The following is a 19,956-nucleotide window of genomic DNA, read 5'->3' as shown; positions in this document are numbered from 1 at the left end:
TGAGGACAAGCTATCGAGTTCATAAAACTATTTATGAGAAAAATGACTATTCAAGTTGTGTAACCTATGGCTTTAATGAAGATTTAACACAAAAAACTTTTGGTTTTCCATAACTTGAGGACAAGTTATGGAATCCATTAAAGGTCATTTAGATCATCTAATAAACAAACAAACATGTCAATAAAAACTATGATCTGGATTAAACTCATATGAACAAGACAATTCAAATCAAACAATTTTCATGTAATTAGCCTAAAAATCAAACTAATACAAAACATGAAACTTTTGACAATTATCTTTTGAATTGGATTAGAATGATCATTACCACATCAAAAACAGGTTTATAAGTTCAAAAACAGCTTAGGGTAATGATTCTAGTCCAATTCCAGCCTTAAAAGTCGAAAATTTTCACTCAGGGCCTCCTACTCGTCGAGTGTATGAACCTACTCGACGAGTAGGATGAATTTCTTCAAGGACTCGGCGAGTCCATCAGTGGACTCGGCGAGTCCACAGTCCAGACAGCCAGAAAATCAGTTTTTTCAGCATTGCATCAAGTATAATTGAAAACCAAGCCTAAGCTCTGATACCACTGTTGGGTTTTGAGCATCCTAACACTCCTAAGGTGTTCATGCAACCCTAAATATCTTGGATCTATGTTTTCTCTATTATACATGCAAAATTGAAGTTTCCAAGGTATTACCCTAACTAGCATATAATCATATGTATTTGCATAACAAAACTAGATAGAATACATACCTTTTCTTGTAGTTGATTACTTGGAGCTTTAAGAGCCTAGCACCAATAATGTGAATGCCTCAAGTGGAATCACAAATCACCATCAACAACTTGGAAGACTTGAGAGAGAGTATATTGCTACACAAAATCGGCCAAGCTTGTTACACACACTCTAGTGCCAATTTTATGAGCCAAGGACTCCTTTATATAGTATCCATGATTAGGGTAAACCCTAATACCCATGACTTTCCACATTACTTAGGGTCCATGGGTTAAAAGCTCCATGGACTATCCATGGACTTCCATGTAGGCTTAACCCATTTTAAATAACATTAGCCCATACTATATGAGTCCATATTTAACTAGTCTCTTTTGATCACTAAATTAATTCTTGATCAATACTAATTAAATAATATGATTTCAGATTAATATATTAGAACTTATAATATATTAATAAATCATAAATATCCTTTTCTCATAAGTCTATCCATACAAATTGTCCCGGTGAAGTGCAACCCAAATGGACCATGCCGGATCGGGTCAAGTACATACCAATTATAGTTTTGGACTTAGACACTAATCCACCAGTGGAAGCATTATAAAAAACACAATCAATATCAATGCTAACTGGATTAATAGACCGAAGTTCCGACTGATTCACATTGTGTGACTGAACAGGAATGCTATAGAATGGAATATATTCCAAAAATGTGACATGTCGAGCAACACACAATTTCTGACACGTCGGGTCGTAGCACCGATATCCTTTTTAGTAGTACCATACCCCAAGAATACACATAGAACCAATTTTGGAGGCAACTTGTTCCGATCTACGTGAGGTCGTAAAACAAAACAGGCACACCTAAAGATCCGTAATGAAGAATAATCAGAAAGTTTTCCATACACTTTTTCATATGGAGACAACCCAGAATTATGTGAAGTGGGAATACGATTGATAACATAGATAGAGGTAAGAACAACTTCTCCCCCAAAAATAGTAGGGACTTGAGAGGATAGTAACAAACACCATGCAATTTCAACAATGTGACGATATTTTCTTTCTGCAATATCGTTTTGCTGAGGGGTGTCTGTACATGATGATTGATGTATAATGTCATCAGATGCAAGTAAATGAGTAAAATCAATAGATGTATATCCCCCCCAAATCACATCATAAGCATTTTATAACAGCAGAGTGTTGAGTCTTTCCTAGGGCTCTAAATTCGTTATATATGGTGAAAAAATCAGACTTGCGCTTCATAAGATAAACCCACATATAACAAGTGTAATCGTCTATAAAGGAAACATAATAAGTGGATCCTCCTTTAGAGGAAACTAGTGAGGGACCCCACATATCATAATGCACAAGATCAAATGGAGATACAGAGGGAGTGCCACTTTTATTAAACGGTAGAGTAGAAATTTTTTCTAGTTTGCAACCACAACAGTCAGAAATATCATGATTGTTCAAACGACCTAAAACACTAGTAGAGGCTAAAAATTGTAAACGTGAAGCTGACACATGTCCTAAACGTGAATGCCAAAGATAAAATTCAGAAGACGAATTACTCAAACGAAAAGAAGATAAATCAACACTATTAGAAATGACATCATATTCTTTGAGTTAATCCAAGACATATAGTTCTCCAAACTTATGGTCGGTCCCAATCACCCTCTGAGAGTGAGAATGGAGAACACAACAAAGAGAATAAGAAAAGAAAACCCAACAACCGGATTTACACAACTGATTAACTGAAGAAATATTTAAGGCAAGTATGGAAATATAATAGACATCATTAAGAGATATATGAGGAGTGACAATAGAATCAATACCCTTTATAGATATGTAGCACTAACAGACATGACAGAAACAAATGATCCATAAGACAAAGAAACAAAGAATGACAAGTACGGTGACATATGATGAGATGTAGCAGAGTCCAAGATTCATAAAGATGAAGGAATGCCTAAAGTACTGGATGAGGAAAGACCTGAATGAGATGTAGATGTATACATGGTTGCATAATTGAGAGAAAGGAACTGTCTAAATTGCTCAAGAACTTGAGGATCCAACGCAGAAGATGAAGTGGTGGTAGCACAAACATTAGTTTTAACTATAGGGTGAAACGATGGTGGTTGAGACAATCCATATGATCTATCTTGTTCTTGTTTTTTCTGTTTAATAACAATAGGCACTGAGACTTCCAATGTTTCATCTGTATGCAGTAAGTACATTCATCAAAATTAGATTTCCGAATTAGTCTATCCTTTGGAGCCATATTGAAAGTAAGCAATCAAACAATAATCTCAAACCAACAACAGTCGAATAAATTAAGCCCTTAAAACCAATAACGAACAACATCAATCAAACAGAACAGCAAGACCTCAAAATCGACAAATACCGGCAAAAACCAAACAAGCTAATCTTCGAACAATAACCAAGGCGAACAAAAAAATGCTTTCTAAACAAAAACCGTGGCACGATTGTAAAATTGCGATGAGATACCGCAAAAAATGTTATTTCTGCGGTGACGACACCCAAATCGCGGCGCGAAGCACGACGAAAAAACCCAAAATCAAACAAATAACAACAATAATCGAAACCCTCAAACAATCCAAACAAATCAAACTAAGCCAAGTACAAAAACAGATTAGGAAGAATACAAGCAATAACTGAAACCCTTGATCCATGGAATGCCATAGCTTTACGTACAACTCGCCTCCAACAATCATAAACGATAGACCAAGTACAACTTTGATACCATGTAAACCAATGCACAAAATATTTCTAGGGTTTCACTATTGAATTATAAAATATTACAATCACAATGAAAGAAAAAAACAATAAAACTAATTAGGTTAAAGAAAAAAACAATAAAGCTAATTAGGTTAAAGCTAGCTAAATGGCTAAAACGACTATGTTTAGCCCGAAACCAAAAAAGTGCCTAAGGCTTCACGGAGTGGGATGCGGTTTGGAACCGCGATGGTGACACGTGGCCAAGGAACACCGCCCCCAGGGTGCGGTTAGGTGCGGCCAAGACCGCAGTGCGGTCTTTGAAGACCGTGGTTTGTGATTGGTTGTTGGTGGGTGTGACCGTTGGGGGCATAAATGAATTGATTTATTTATTTATTTATTTTTTCTTTTTTTCCTTTTGAAAGTGTGGCACCACTCCCTTTGTGTGGCAAGAAACCACACTTGTGTGGTAAAAAATGACATGGAGCTGATGTGGCGGGGGAGGGAATGCGGTTTCGGTGGCACCACACCCTCCAGCTATTTTATAGGTTAACACATATTACAAAGCTCTATCGAGATTTACGGCACCACAAACGATGAAGTCGCTCTATTGAAAATCCCCTGACGAAACACCAATTCTATATTGTTCCGCCACCATCTGTCGATGAATATGTTCTATTCCTTCATAATTTTCTCGCCAATTTTTTAACACGAAGCATTTAAGCTTGTTTAAAAGGTTCCTACTCAATTTCGGTATAGTTTGTTGTTTCGTGTTCGTTTAATGTTTTTGATTCGTTGAAATTTTGTTGTAATCCACAATTTTCTTAAAATGTCGACTTGTTTGCAAATTACCCTGTTGTTTTTAATTACATATGGATCGATTAATCTCTAGCGAGTCTAGTAAAAAATTATGGTAAGAACTAACTATGTTTTGTTTGTGTGTATGATTTTGATCGATATTTTTGTTACATTCGATGCTAAATTGTGTTTTTATTCGATATTATTGTTTTAGAATGCAAGAGAAGCCTTGGATACTTGGGGTTGTGGCGAGTCTGTGCCTTCCGTTCTCTATAAGAATGAACAACATCGATTAAACTATTTCTAATTTACAGGTAAGTCAATTTGACGAATTATTTCATCTGTGAATATCTATTGTTTGAAATCGAAGGAGTTTCTATAATTATTTTGCACTGCTGATGGAAATAGTTATACGAATGTCCAATTTATGAAGCACAATTAGTTATACTTAAATGGAGGTTCTGATTCTATTAAATGAAACAAGCAAAATCTTGGATCTTAGCTGCAACTGTAATTTGATCAAGAGTTTGGGGTTCTTGGAGGTTTGCTGCAACATCAAAAGATAATCAAGGTGAATTTATCTTGATATTGTTGGGTGTGTAATTCTATTGATTTGGTGGAATGTTGGGGTTGGTCTTCTAAGATTACTTATCACCATAATTATCAACCACAACTATTTTATGGTTAATTTATTTGAATATTTCATTAATCTGCCTCCACCCATAAAGAAAAAATGTCAAATATATACATAATATGTATTTTCTATTATTATTAGGGCATATACATGTGGTATAGTAATTTTAGGATTTACAATGAGTTATAGTTGATAACATGGAGGTGTGTTCAATCCTCAAAGTATAATAGCAACAAAACGGTTGAACTTGAATGGTTATGTGAATATTTAAACAATTACAACTTTTCTACTTTTAGTATGTAATTATGAAATTGATATTCAAGTTCTTGAGATCACATATCACCATAGTTAGGTTGAAATGAAATAATCTCATGTAAATGAATCTGTCTAGTGGTTCTAATTTAATTTTGTTTTTTCTAATTCTCCACGATACTTTGTCTTCATTAACTAAGAAATCTTGATGACATATTTCATGCCCACATGAGTTTTATGTGCTTCTACACTGTTAAGTTCTATATATTGTCTCCTTTTAATCCTTACTAGAATACTATTCATTCTACTCCTTATGTCAAGTTAAGGGTCAGTTTTGCAGGAATACATTCATAAAGATGTCTTGCACTTTCCCTTTAAAAGATGCACCATGGATTATCAAAATGTTATTGAGGATGAGAAAGATCTTAGATTTGTGGGGTTGATACGATTTATGTGCCAGAAGATCTATCCCCATTAACCTAACAAGTCTTTTTAAGCTTCTTTTTTTATGGTTCTGTTTATTGTTATTTTTGATACATTAATGACAATGATTATTTTTCCCTTTAATGACAATTTTCACATAGGGATGAATGTACTCAACTATGTGATAGCCTTATTGCTAGACTCCTAACTCATGGTATTTATAACAATGTACTTTTGTTGATTTATTTATATTTCCTAATATAGCATTTTACTTTGACAAATCATTTTTAACTTTTTTTACATAGGAGATGGACGCATTAAGGTTTATAAAGCTCGATGTTTTGGAGAACTATCTAGCAAATGTCACATGGAGTTTTCTGCATGTTAAGCAAATAATAACAATGTGCTTTTGTTGGTTTTTTATTGCTTTTTCTCTTTTTACCCTGTTAATGTAATGGATGCCTTTAACAATATACTTGCATGGTTTCATTAGTTTGTTTATTGTTGTTGCATTGCAATATTAGTAGGTGTTGCCGATACATGTAAAATAAGTTAAAAAAATCGAAAAACCAAAAAAATTTCCACTGCGGCCAGAAAAGTTAAGGGTTGCCGGTGCCACACCGGGAACCCCTTAAAACCGTCCCTGCTGTGGAGTAGAGTATAACTATAATGTGGAATAGAGTACTGTTAAAATGTATATGGTAGTTAGTTTTTTGTATTCTATTTTGAAACACAACCGTATTCTATTATGTTTTTCTGTTAGTGTTCGTTTCTAAGATGGTGTGAATTAAATTGTTGTTTGAGATGGTGACATATATGATATATCCATTTTAAGACAATAACATTAAGAGGTTGTTTGGTAAACAACCCTTAAGGCTCAACCAAAGTTAGATTTTGGAAGAGGATTTCAGTTCCTTGGGTGGTAGGATGTGGTATAAGACATCATAAGCTCTACAATGGAGCTTCAACAATTTGGAACCTGATGTATATCGTCCCTTTCTGTCACAAGAATGATGAGAACGAAGTTTTTGATGTTAGAGTCCATTAGTGTCGTATGGAAGATGGGTAGTCATGAGTTTATAGAGATAGGTATAGTGGTGGTGGAATCTGTAGTGTTGGTCAATATGGTCAGGGTCTTGATTTGAGATGGTGTTCAAGAAAAGGGTTTCTTGTATATATGAAAGGGAGAGGATGAGAGTAGTAGAAAAAGAGCATTGGGGCTGTTTGGTAGCCTCTTAATTGTAAAATTAAAAGACAACCTCTTACTTTTCAGATTTAATGTGTTTGATTACCTATGAATAAAAGTCTCTTAATCTTTTACAAAAGCTTCTTAAACTTTGAGACTTGAATGAGCATGTGAATAAAAAGAAAAAGACGCACATTCCCTCTTTTGCCCTCATACGCATGCTTCTTTCAAAAACACGCCCACCTTTCACTGGATCATCCTTCTGGTCTCCTCTCACCTCCGACCAACTTCAGCGCCTCCCATCGTCGACCTCGCGCAGCACCGCCACCCCCATCGTCGCCTCACCAAGTTACGACCTCTGATGCCAAGCTCTGACAGCGCTGGTAGGACCCAACTACCAGCTGAAACCAAAAAAAACCCATTCAACTTTTTCTATAACGTGCACCTCTTTTCATTTAAATTTCAAAATTTTAAGTATCTGGTCGGTTTAAGTAAAGATTTTGTAACAAAACCCTGGCCTTGATCTACTTTATTACTTCTGGTTTGTTTTCTTCTCTGTTATTCGTCTTTTTGATAGTCATGGGAGAGTCGACATGTCTCATGCATTCTCTACCTGAACCCAACAACCATGTAAGTCTCGACAAATTCATAAATTGATTATACTTCATTATGATTTTTAGTTATCAACTACCAATTTGTACCAAGTGTTTGTCAAAGTGTTCCAGTGAGTTGAATTTTACTGAAAATATGTTTTTGTAACTTTTCTTGGTACTCAACTAATTTCTTATTGTAGAATGTTGGGAGTCAGTTATTGACTACAAAGTGTTTGTAGAAATGCTCCAATGAGTTGAACTTCACTAAAAGCATACTCTTAGCAGTTTTCTTGCACTCAATTGCAGTGTTTCTTTGATCGAAAATGATAAATCTGGCAAAATTACTTGTTTACGGGGGGAACCATGTACATGTTCTTGGAGATTCAGTCTCTTTTGGGAGGTTCACATCAGAGTAGGGATGAGAATTTGGCCCGAAAACCCGAACTGAACCGAACCGAATTAGGCTCGAATAAGCAATTCGATTCGGGTTTCGGGTATCTATATTATGCTTATTCGGTTCTCGTGTTATCCGGTCCGAGTTACCCAAATAAGAGCTTATTCGGTTCTAAATACCCGACCCGGATAATCATTCCTCCTCTCCTTTCTCTAATCGATAGAAATCAAAATCATGATTCATACTTTTGTCCTCATCATTCATAACAGAAAAAAAACCCTATGCTCGTTTTCTTCGTTTCAAAATCGACCAATCATCTTATCTATTTCCAAACTCAAAATCACTTCTGTCGATCCTTCCTCTTGTTTCAAACTTTCAAAAATCAACCATTCCTATTGTCTTTAAGGATTCACGAATTCTTATTTTGTCTAGTCATGGAAAATTAGGTTCCAACTCAAGAAACTCAAGTAAGAAATTAATTTTCATTATGTTAATCTACTATGTAAATGTTATTCTTTCAATGTGTTATTGTGTTATGTTAGTCTTTGACTGTTTTATGTTGATGTATAAAAGTAGATTGCTATTCTATTATTCGGGTTATAGAATCCTAATACGGTTTATTCAGATTTTTTCGGTTATATTAGGTCTTTAATCATCTTGTACATGTTATTCGGGTTATTCAGGTAATAACCGAACCGAACCGATTAATACCCGAATCGAACCGAACCCGTATTGGTTAATCGATTCGGTTTTCGGTTCATGCAATTAACATTATTCGATTTTCGGGTTATTCAGGTTCGGGTCGGTTCGGTCCGGTTCCGACCCAAATAACATCCCTACATCATAGTCATTAGCTTGGGAAAAATGGTCAACATTTTCTCAAAAACGCTATGTTGATGAAGCCAAGAGTTATGCCCAACCTGTATATTAAGGTTATGAACATATAGAGTAGTTTAAATGTTGGTAAAATGTTTATATGTAAATGTGGATTTCTCAAAATTTTGATAGTTTTATTGGGTATTTATTATTATTTTTAACCAGAAGAGTAAAATAATCATTTTTATCATTCATCATATTAATTTAGAAATTTCAACCAAACAATATGTTAAAAGTTCAGATCTTAAAAATTCAGACCCTCTTAGAAATTGAGACATTTTAAAAATTCAGATACTACCAAACAACCCCCAAGTCGGGACAACCAGTGTGGATCAATGATGATTGTGATGGTGGAGAAGAGTGTTTTCGTTTGGATTTTCGAGACCTTTACCTAGTAGGTTTTATTAAACTTTTGATTTTTTTTTCTTTGTTTTTTTCACTTTTCAATGTTTTATACATTACTATCTAAACCATTTTTTGAATTTTTAGTGAATTTGACTAAAATCATAACTCTTTATGAATTTATGGTGGCCATACTCATATATATATATATATATATATATATATATATATATATATATATATATATATATATATATATATATATAAATCATCATTTTTCATCTCCTATAGAAATAGAAGTGTAATCACATATATGATACTCTAGCCCATCTTGGGCGAGAGGCCTTTGTTACAACCTTATTAAATACTTGGCCTTTTAAAAAAACAATATATTTTTTTTTAACTATCATCAATAACATATCGAGGTAATTGGCCAAAACTAAATTTATTTCACGTACATTAATATCTTCTTTATGTTAATATCCATAAAAATAATACTTATCTTTAATATTCAAAAAGTTAATATGAGTCAAACTTGAAATAATCAAATCAATATAAAGTTTTTTGACTCAACTTTGATCATGACCTCCCTTTCATAAACATAATGAAAGAGGTTGTCAAAAATATTTATTAGACTACGTATGAAATCAAACATCACCTTTGCTTCTTAAAACAGATTGTATACTATTTAAGGAATCATCTTTTTCATACATTATTTGAAAATAAGCTATGGCTTAGTTTTTCAATGTACCACAGGTCCAAAAGCAGAATGCACAATTCTTATTCAAAGTGTGGTCATGGACTCATGGGGCTCATTTATATCAATTTCAAGCTTGTTATGTTGATTTTTTTGTTAACCTTGCATAAATTGATAAAAATACATTATAAGAACTTCAAAAGGTAATCAAGAAAAACTATCTTTCCAAAACAAATCCATTTTTTTATGCCACACCAATAGCTAATAGTTTGAGGTTACCCACAAGTTCATAAAATTTTTCAAAAACAGAAACCACGATACCGATACCAATGACAGAAACAAATCCATTTTGAGGTTTATTAATTAAAAAGCAAGCAAGACCAACTCTCTCATTTTCTTGCACATTTTCGATCATTTGGATCCTCAAGAGCTATTTGTGCAAAACCTCAGAGAGGGAAGCTTCCAGTGAGGCGAATATGATCCAGTGTTCTTCGTAAGCCATATGTATTAACAGCTGCATTTGCAGCTCTAAACCCTCCTCCATATGCTGGTGATGCATCATGAGCTATTTGATGCATGAAAAATTCACCTAATTTGTTCTCATTTCTTGATTTCCCACCTTTCTTTGATGTTGATGATGATGATGGCATGTTGGGCATGATCTCTGATTCGAGCCACATATATGAAAGCACTTGACAGATACCTTCTTCTACCTCAGGATTTAGGTTCCTGTAACCTGTCAAATTTCAAAATCTTTTAACACAACTTTACTAGTACCAAAAAAACTTAAATCTTAAAAAGATTAAATTTAAGATTCGAGAAACTATGTTAGTTGTTACCTTTAAGACGTAACCAGGCATGCATCAACTGGTGAGCAAGAATGGCTCCAGTTAGTAATCTGCAACGTTTTGTTACCAAAATTGAATAATTTGATCTCAAGAAATAGAAAAAACCGTCAATCCAGGTCATTTTTTAGCGTAAATTACAAAAATGGTCCATGTGCTTTCTGATTTTTACCATGTTTAGTCCAAATTAAAACATTTTTCAAGTTTAGTCCTTAGTTTCAATTTTAGACTAAATCTGGTAAAAACAAAATAGCACATGACCATTTTTCTAATTTACCATATATTTCCAAGATAGATTAACCGAAAGATGAAAAGGAATGAATTGATTAAAAGTGTACTGGAGTGTTTTATTAAAAGAAAATGATAAAAATGTCACCTTGGAAGACCATACAAAACAAGAATGGCAGTAACTTCACATCTACGAGTCAGCTTATGAGGTTTAGTTCTCATTCCCACTAACTGCTGACCACCAATTCTTGGCTTTTTTAAAATCTGCAACAAGAATTCAAGAAACATGATGATGAATAATCAATATATAAACAAAATAAAATTTAACAATTTACTCAAAAGGCATACATACACTTGTAACAGTCTGCTCTTCAGAAAGGCATAGACCCCTTGTATCTGGCGAATAATGGAACCCCTGAAAGATAAGATTGTAAATCACAAGAATTCAACTACCAATAAATAGATAAATAAAATAAAAATGATTAGTCAATTACGTTTTTCTCCCCTACTGTAGCATATTGAAGGGCGTCTCTTTCAACAAGAAGCATGGGAATTTGTTGATCAATTCTCATGTTCATTCCTTCATAATAGTCTCTAATGGAATGATAAAGTGGTTGACAGTCTCCTGTATCCATTATTGCAGATTCTATGCACTCTAAACATAAACTCCTTCCATCTCCCAATGAGATGTATCTTACATTCACACACTTCAATATTTCCAAATTAACATCATAATTATGAAAATATTATAAAAATGGTATACAAATGGTAACTTTACCTCAAGTCGTTCACAACTACAACATCGGGCTGTATTATCATAATCATGTGCGGGACAATATTTTTGGGACGAAAATGGGTGGCATCGATAGTCGATTAATCCAGCTCCATTTGTGGGAATCTAAAAAGCAAAGATAATATCACATTTGATGTGATTGTCTTTTTATAAAGAATATCAACCTTTATGCAATGTTTATTTTTTAGTTTTAAGAATCAAGTTAGCCAACGTCTTGTTTGTTTTTTACATAGTGGACCTCATGGTTTCAGCTCTTATGTGGACATATATATAATGGACATATATATAAGGTTGTTTTTTTTTACTTAATACATTCAAATCCCCCAAATCGTTACAAAAAATTTGGATTTGATTAAGGCTCTTAATTTCGAGTCGATCTGAGTGTAAGGGTAAAATGATGGTTTACTTGCATTTAGACAGTTTACTGAGTTAAAAAAGAAACAAACTTTTTTTTGTATACATTTCGGTATCCATACAAACTAATTTTACTCCTTCAGTCACTTTATCCAGATATGACTTAATGTGATGTTGAACACGACTCTTTGTGTGGGAAACAACAATACTTTTATTAAGACACTTAATAAGAACTTACACTTTGTGAGACTACTACACACTTTGCTTTCTTTGAGGTTTTCTTGGATGGTTTGGAGCAAATGAGCTCCATACCTATTTATAGGCTTCTTATGAAGGTTCTAGATACTAGTATACACTTATTACTTACTAGATAACTCTAGAACTATCTAACATACTCTATAAGCTTCCTTATGTTTCTAGAATGTTCTACCATGTTCTGGAGAGGTCTAGGATGCTCCAGTGTATTCTAGAATGATCCATAACCTTCCAGGGTCTTCCATGTCGTTCTAGAGTATTCTAGACTCTTCCGGTATATTCTGGAGTCTTCCATAGTCTTCCATAATGTTCTAGAATCTTCTAGAGCATTCTAGAACAAGCTAAAGTCTTCTAGATAATATTTATTCTATTGGGCTAGTGATGATCTTTAACACTCCCCCTCAGCACTAGCCCCCATTCTTCGTACCATGTTAAGCTGACAGCGAAAACCTTCACATTTTCCAGTACTCAGCCCTTTGGTGAACAAGTCTGCTATTTGGTCATCGGTCTTGATCTGTCGCATCTCAATTTCCTCCATCAAGACTTTTTCTCTGATAAAGTGATAATGCACTTCCACATGCTTTGTTCTAGCATGAAATACTGGATTTTCTGCCATCCGAATTGCAGATTGGTTATCGCAGTGAAGTGGTACCTCATAGTCAACTTTTTGATGTAAGTCCTCCATTATGAGTACCAACCATGTACTTTCTTGAGCTTCTACGGCCGCTGCTTTGTACTCCGCTTCTGTGGTTGACAATGATACAGTTGGTTGTCTTTTACTACACCATGATATTAGCCCCGACCCGAGTTTGAATATATACCCAATGGTTGATCTTCGGGTATCATGGTCTCCTGCATAGTCAACATCACAATATCCAACCAACTTGCAGTCTTCTCCTCTTTTATACAAGAGACCATAGTAAATTGTACCTTTGACATATCTCAAGATCCGTCGGGCAGCATCCAAATGAGGTTTCTTCGGACTTTGCATGTATCGACTCATAATTCCAACTGCATAAGCAATGTCAGGCCGAGATAAAGTTAGGTAGATAAGACTACCTACTAGTTGTCGATACATCGTTCCATCGTCTAACTCTTTTCCTTCATGAGCACATATCTTGGCATTTTGCTCTATTGGTGTTGATACTGGCTTACACTCCAACATGCCAAACTTTTGAAGTATATCTCTTGTATACTTTTGTTGGCAGAGGAACAACCCTTCCTTTGTATGATCAACTTCTAGCCCCAAGAAGTGTTTAAGCTCCCCCAGCTCTTTCATTTGGAATCGCACCGATATATTTTCTCTTGTTTGATGGATTTCTCTTTCGTCATCCCCGGTGATGATCAAGTCATCCACATAAACCAACACAATTGCCAACTTCCCTTCTTTTTCTTTGACGAACAGGCTTGAGTCTGCATGTGCAACTGAATAACCACTTCGGGTAAGAAATTCAGCAATCTTACCATACCAGGCTCTTGGTGCCTGCTTCAATCCGTAAAGAGATTTTCTCAGCTTGTACACATGATTGGGATTAACTTCATCCTCAAATCCCTTTGGTTGGTTCATGTAGATCTCCTGGTCTAATTCTCCATGCAAGACAGCATTCTTCACATCCATCTGCCATAATTTCCAGTCTTTACTAGTTGCAAGAGCTAGCAGCACCCATACAGTAGTTATCTTCGCCACTGGACTAAATGTTTCATCATAGTCCAGTCCATATTGTTGTGAGAACCCTCGAGCCACCAAACGAGCCTTGTATCTTTCAATTGATCCATCTGGGCGTCGCTTTAATTTATAAACGCACTTGCAGGAAATGGGTTTTATATCTCTTGGTCTTGGTACCAGTTCCCACGTTTGATTCTGTTTTAAGGTTGTAACTTCTTCTTCCATTGCCTTCTGCCAAGCTTTATTCTTAATTGCTTCTTCATATATCTCCGTCTCTTTAACACCGTCTTCTAAAATGGCCGCATTAGCATATTTGGGATTAGGCTTTCGGATTCTTTCCAGCCTTCGAAGCTGTGGAGGTGACGTCTCCCTTTCATCAGCGTTACTTGTTTGAGTTACTTCTTGCTCAGTGACATCAGTGTCACTTGGATCTTCAGGTGTGTCAACACTTGACCAAATGTGTGCAGTTTGCTCCCCCATCTTTTGTTTTTGAATTTCTTCAATATTTTCCGAGTCTGGTAATACTTTCTTCTCTGATGACCACCATGAAGATGCTTCATCGAACACTACATCTCTTGAAGTGTAGCATCTTCCACTTGTTGGATCACAACACCTCCATCCTTTTCTTTGATTGTCATATCCAACAAATATACACCTGACTGCTTTCTTGTCAAACTTTCTACGTAAATGACTAGGTACAAATACGTAGCAGACGCAACTAAATACTCGGAAGTAGCTAACAGTAGGTTTCATGTTCCATAGTGTCTCAAATGGTGAGATGAAACCTAACCTTGGTTGGGGAAGTTTATTGATCACATGAGCAGCAGTTCGCATTGCTTCAGCCCAAAATCTTCCTGGGACATTCTTCGCGTGTAGCATGCTTCGACAAATTTCTGCAAGATGTCGATTCTTTCTCTCGGCTACACCATTTTGTTGAGGTGTGTTGGCACATGTGAATTGATGATGTATACCATATTCTTGCAGACAGTGATTGAATTCTTCTGAGGTGTATTCTCCTCCATTGTCTGAGCGTAGACACCGAATCTTCTTTTTCACTTCTCCGTCGACCGTTGTCATGAATTCTAGAAACTTTGAGAATGTTTCAGATTTTTCTTTCATGAAGAAAACCCACACATATCTCGAATAATCATCAATGAACGTCACCATGTACCGCATCCCGCTAACTGATGTCTGCTTGACTGGACCGAACACATCCGAGTGAATTAACTCTAGTGGCTTCTTTGCTCTAAAATTTGACTCCTTGTATGGTAATTGATGAGCTTTACCATACTGGCATCCAGCACAAACAATATCTGTTTTGACTTCAAGTTGAGGTAAGCCTTTAAGCATGGATTTCTCCATTATTACCTTCAACTTGTGATAGCCAACATGTCCCAATCGTGCATGCCATAGATCAGCTGTCTCGTTCTTTCGAGTCTTGTCTACATAGGCAGACTCCGCGGAGAGCACATAGACGGACTCCACTCTTCGTCCTTCTAGTGTTGGCTATTCTGAGATTTTAAGATCTCGATATACCTTCACATCTTGTGGTCCAAACAAGACGTAGTTGCCTGATGATGTTAGTTGTGATACCAACAACAAGTTCTTCTTCATACCTGGCACGTGATAGACATTATGTAGTGACACCATGTCAGATTTATTACCAGGCATGATCGTCGTTTTTCCAATCTGAGCAATTGGAAGTCGTGCATTGTTGGCTATAAGTACCATGCGACTCCCTTTGTACTCCTTCACATCTTGTAGTTTGTTCTGATCGTCAGTCATGTGATTGGAGCATCCTGAATCAATGATCCAGTCATTCTCATAGTTGATACGCTCTCCCATCATTGCCATGAGTGCCAACTCGTTTTCTTCTATGACACATAATGCCTCAGCATCCCATTCATCCTTTATTTCCTTTTTGGAAGTTACGACATTGCTTTCCACATGACTTTTTCTTTGACCAACAATCCTTGGACATGTGGCCCCACTTTCCACAATTGTTGCAGTTGCCTTCGAACCTCCTCCCCCGAGAACTCTTATTGTCGGTCTTTTGAGATCTCCATGGTTGTGAGGTTCCTTGCTGACTCTTCCCTTTTTCAGCATTTTTGTATCCTTCTTTAGAAGGTGGCTTGAAATTCCTCTGACTTTTGCTTGTGTAGAGTGCTTCCTCTTCACTCTTTAGCGTGATGCCTCCCATTTGCTTAGCCATAGCTTCTTGGCTGGCCAACAAATTCTCAAACTCTACAAGTGATGGTTGAACGGGCCATCCTTGTACAGCAGTAACGAAGCTTCTATATTCCGGCCTCAGTCCATAGATGATGATCCTCTTCATTCGAGCTTTTGCAATGACAGATTGCGGATCTAGTTCAGTAATCTCTCGACATATCGACTTGACCTTGTGGAAATATTGAGCAATCGTCATGTCACGTTGTGAGATTGATAATAGCTCATTCTCCAAAAGTTGTAGTCTCGTATCATTCTTCTTTGAGAAAAGCGTCACAAATGTGTCCCAAGCTTCTTTTGGTGTGTTCTCGTCCCGAATATGCTCCAACATCTCTTCTTCGATTGTGGTCTTCAAGGCAAACATTGCTTTGCCTACTTTGATTTGCCATTTGCGTAGAGCGCCATTAACATCTTCTTCTGGCGGCGTAGTTTCGCTTCTGCCAACGTCCTCCCATAGATCTTGTCCTTGTAAGTAGGACTTCATGCATGTTTCCCACGTTTTGTAGTTGTTGTTGTTGAGTTTCTTGATTCCTCCTACAACTTGGAGATCACTCATCGTGTTGGCAGTACCTCGGTAATACCAAACAAGCTAGTTTCAACACCAAACTTGCAGAGTCACAGACTACTCACGATACAAAGAGAATCACTCGTTCTCACTATCAAGAAACATTGCTCTGATACCAGATTGTTGAACACGACTCTTTGTGTGGGAAACAACAATACTTTTATTAAGACACTTAAGAAGAACTTACACTTTGTGAGACTACTACACACTTTGCTTTCTTTGAGGCTTTCTTGGATGGTTTGGAGCAAATGAGCTCCATACCTATTTATAGGCTTCTTATGAAGGTTCTAGATACTAGTATACACTTATTACTTACTAGATAACTCTAGAACTATCTAACATACTCTATAAGCTTCCTTATGTTTCTAGAATGTTCTACCATGTTCTGGAGAGGTCTAGGATGCTCCAGTGTATTCTAGAATGATCCATAACCTTCCAGGGTCTTCCATGTCGTTCTAGAGTATTCTAGACTCTTCCGGTATATTCCGGAGTCTTCCATAGTCTTCCATAATGTTCTAGAATCTTCTAGAGCATTCTAGAACAAGCTAAAGTCTTCTAAATAATATTTATTTTATTAGGCTAGTGATGATCTTTAACATGTGAAACACAAAACATGGCCTAAAAGTTAGTTAATAGTACCACATTTAAGCTAAAGTTTCCCTTACAAATTGAAAGCAGACTTCACACTTGGGATGAGTCAACTCTTTGAAGCATGACTTATGATATGCAGCTTTCCCTGATAAAGAGAACTTGAATCAACAGAGAAAAAGAACAAATAAGAACTTGAAGAAATACATTTGAATGCATGATTAAAGAAAACAAATTACCTCATTTTCGGTGATTGGGTAACGACAAGCACTACAACAAAAGCACTCTGGATGAAAATATGTCCCCATGCAACTCAAGTAGTTGCCATAACCAATGTCACGATTGCACCCACCACATATCCTGAAATTAAGATATGCATACAAAGATTAAATCAAATTTATATCATGTTTTTAGTAACAAAAAGATAATAAGTACCTATATCCCTTGGGTGCATATCGAGGGTTTGATGGATAAAAGTCATCTTGATGTGATTTAGCAAGATCATTATTATTGCTTGGTTGCCACCCATATCCTAAAGTAATTCAAACACACAAAATGTTTATCTGTTATATAGATAAAGATTTAAAATGAGGGTTACAAAAGAAGGTGATGATGTTTGATTTAGTTAAAGTTTACCATTTGGTTTCCTTAAACCTTCGGCCAAAGAAAGTGCAATTGCTCGATCTAATTCTTCCTTTTGTTTATCACTTCTTGTGCGGTTGTCCTATATGAATTTCTTGTATTAATAGCTATAATAAAATGCATATATATGGCATGTAAAATGAAAAAAAGAAAAAAAAGAAAGAAAGAAAGAAAGATGGAATTTACCACGGATCTAACAGGAGCACGCACTACCATACTTTCATTATTATTGTCTGGTTTCCACCGATATCATAAAGTAATTCAAACACACAAAATGTTTATATGTGATCCATATGAAGATTAAAAATGAAATGGATGAGGGTGTCGATGTTCAAATTAGTAATGGCTTACCAATCGGTTTCTTTAAACCTTCAGCTAAAGAAAGTGCAGTTGCTCGCTCTAATTCTTCTTTTTGTTTATCACTCCTTGTACGGTTGTCCTAATTACTAATAGTTACGATTAATAATAAATAAGTTATAAAAAAGGAGATTGTATTTACCAAGGATCTAGAAGGGGCATGCAATACCGAAGAAAGTTCAACTGGACCATCTAATTTTTCCTTGTGTTTATTGCTCCTTGTACGGTTGTCCTAAATGAATTTCTTTCATTAATTATTAATAGTTTTCATTAATAATATATATGTTATAAAAAAGGAAGATTGTATTTACAAATGATCCAGAAGGGGCACGCAGTACTAAAGAAAGTGCAAATGCTCGATCTAATTCTTCATTGTTTTTATCACTCCTTGTGCGGTTGTTCTGAATCAAAATTTTGCATTATTTATTAATAATTTTGATTAATAATATACATGTTATAAAAAAGGAATATGATAATTACCAAGGATCTTGAAGGGGCCCGTGATACTAAAGAAAATGCAGATGCTCGATCTAATTCTTCATTGTGTTTATCATCCCTTATGCGGTTGTCCTAAATGAATTTTTTGCATTAATTATTAATAGTTTTGATTATATATATATATATATATATATATATATATATATATATATATGTTCTAATAAAAGATGGTATTTACCAAGGATCTAGAAGGGGCGCGCGATACTAAAGAAAGTGCAAATGCTCGATCTAATTCTTCATTGTGTTTATCACTCCTTGTGCGCTTGTCCTAAATGACTTTATTTCATTAATTAATAATAGTTATGATTAACAATATATATGTTATAAAATAATAAAAAAAAGGAGGTATTTACGAAGGATCTAGAAGGGGCGCGCAGTACTAAAGAAAGTGCAGTTGCTCCATCTAATTCTTCTTCATGATTATCACTCCTTATGCGGTTGTCCTAAATGAATTTATTGCACTAATTAATGATAGTTATGAGTAATAAATATATATATATGTTATAAAATATATAAATAGGAAGATTATATTTACCAAAGATATAGAAGGGGGGCGTGATACTTTACTTTCGTCTCCAATAAACTGAGGATTTCCTCTCCAATAAATTAATGATTTCTCTGAAGAAGACATGATTAGTAGGTTGTGAGACGTATGTATAGTTTGGTCACCATGATCTCAAGAAGTTGAAAAAGACGAATGGTGAAATGGAAAAGAGAGAGATGGGGAGAAGAACAATGGCATCATTTTAGATAAAAAAAAAAGCTAACAGTTTTGAAGAAGAAAAGAAAGGGGAATCTCTAAAAGGGTAACGAAAGGTATAATTTTCTAATATAAAAGTAGATAGATTTTTATGTAGAGAAAACAAGAGAAAGTGGGAAAGAGGAGAGAAATAAAGATAAGTTGAGAATCTTTGACAAAGATAAAATAAACTGTTTCTAGACAACCCATAAAAGAAGATAAAAAATTCACACAAATAAATCTATGGTAAGATTGGCACCTAGTAGAATCAAGTTTGATCAGATTTTGTATAAGGAAACCGACTTTTGAAAGATAAATTTTCCGGAAAAAGACGAACGGCATACAGATGACGGTATTGGTAAGATCGATACCTGAACCTGAACAGACACCGAAACAAAAATTCTGAATTTGTGGGCACCAAGTATGAAGATGGATGCTATATGTTATCGGTTCGGTTCCGGTACATGTATTTTAGTACCAATCTCATTTTAGTATTGTTTTTCTATATACAAGATACCATGCTTGAGGTTATAGAA

General features: G+C 35.4%; 1 protein-coding gene and 1 long non-coding RNA gene across 2 annotated transcripts; one reads left to right on the top strand and one right to left on the bottom strand.

The window, feature by feature from the left end:
* Positions 1 to 4,066: 4,066 nt before the first annotated feature.
* On the top strand, positions 4,067 to 6,033 carry LOC145133986 (uncharacterized). Its single transcript, XR_013718855.1, has 3 exons — positions 4,067 to 4,205; positions 4,482 to 5,790; positions 5,882 to 6,033. It is a non-coding gene; the product is annotated as an uncharacterized LOC145133986 (long non-coding RNA).
* Positions 6,034 to 9,886: 3,853 nt separating this feature from the next.
* Positions 9,887 to 19,431, bottom strand: LOC145132060 (protein DA1-related 2-like). The gene is made up of 18 exons (XM_079066703.1): positions 19,217 to 19,431; positions 19,035 to 19,124; positions 18,860 to 18,949; positions 18,664 to 18,753; positions 18,495 to 18,584; positions 18,353 to 18,415; positions 18,178 to 18,265; positions 18,013 to 18,059; positions 17,821 to 17,908; positions 17,620 to 17,716; positions 17,424 to 17,544; positions 17,262 to 17,345; positions 11,516 to 11,635; positions 11,232 to 11,444; positions 11,090 to 11,152; positions 10,886 to 11,001; positions 10,504 to 10,562; positions 9,887 to 10,400 (listed from the first exon to the last, which is right to left on the bottom strand). Exons 1-18 carry the CDS (start codon positions 19,310 to 19,312, stop codon positions 10,111 to 10,113), a joined length of 1,905 nt encoding a protein of 634 aa, XP_078922829.1. The 5' UTR covers positions 19,313 to 19,431; the 3' UTR covers positions 9,887 to 10,110.
* Between the last annotated feature and the right edge of the window lie 525 nt (positions 19,432 to 19,956).

The sequence above is a fragment of the Lactuca virosa genome, chromosome 8, assembly GCF_052849685.1.
Source record: "Lactuca virosa cultivar CGN04683 chromosome 8, Lactuca_virosa_CGN04683_v6, whole genome shotgun sequence".
Lineage (NCBI taxonomy): Eukaryota > Viridiplantae > Streptophyta > Magnoliopsida > Asterales > Asteraceae > Lactuca > Lactuca virosa.
The sequence above is the reverse complement of the archived record's forward strand: the minus strand, read 5'-3'. Positions and strand labels throughout refer to the sequence as shown.

Coding starts and splice junctions, on each gene's coding strand:
- LOC145132060 (XM_079066703.1), bottom strand. CDS start 19,312: ATGTCTTCTTCAGAGAAATCATTAATTTATTGGAGAGGAAATCCTCAG. Junction 18,416..18,494: donor GTGCCCCTTCTGGATCATTT/GTAAATACAATC, acceptor AAATTCATTTAG/GACAACCGTACAAGGAGCAA. Junction 17,545..17,619: donor TATGCACCCAAGGGATATAG/GTACTTATTATC, acceptor TCTTAATTTCAG/GATATGTGGTGGGTGCAATC.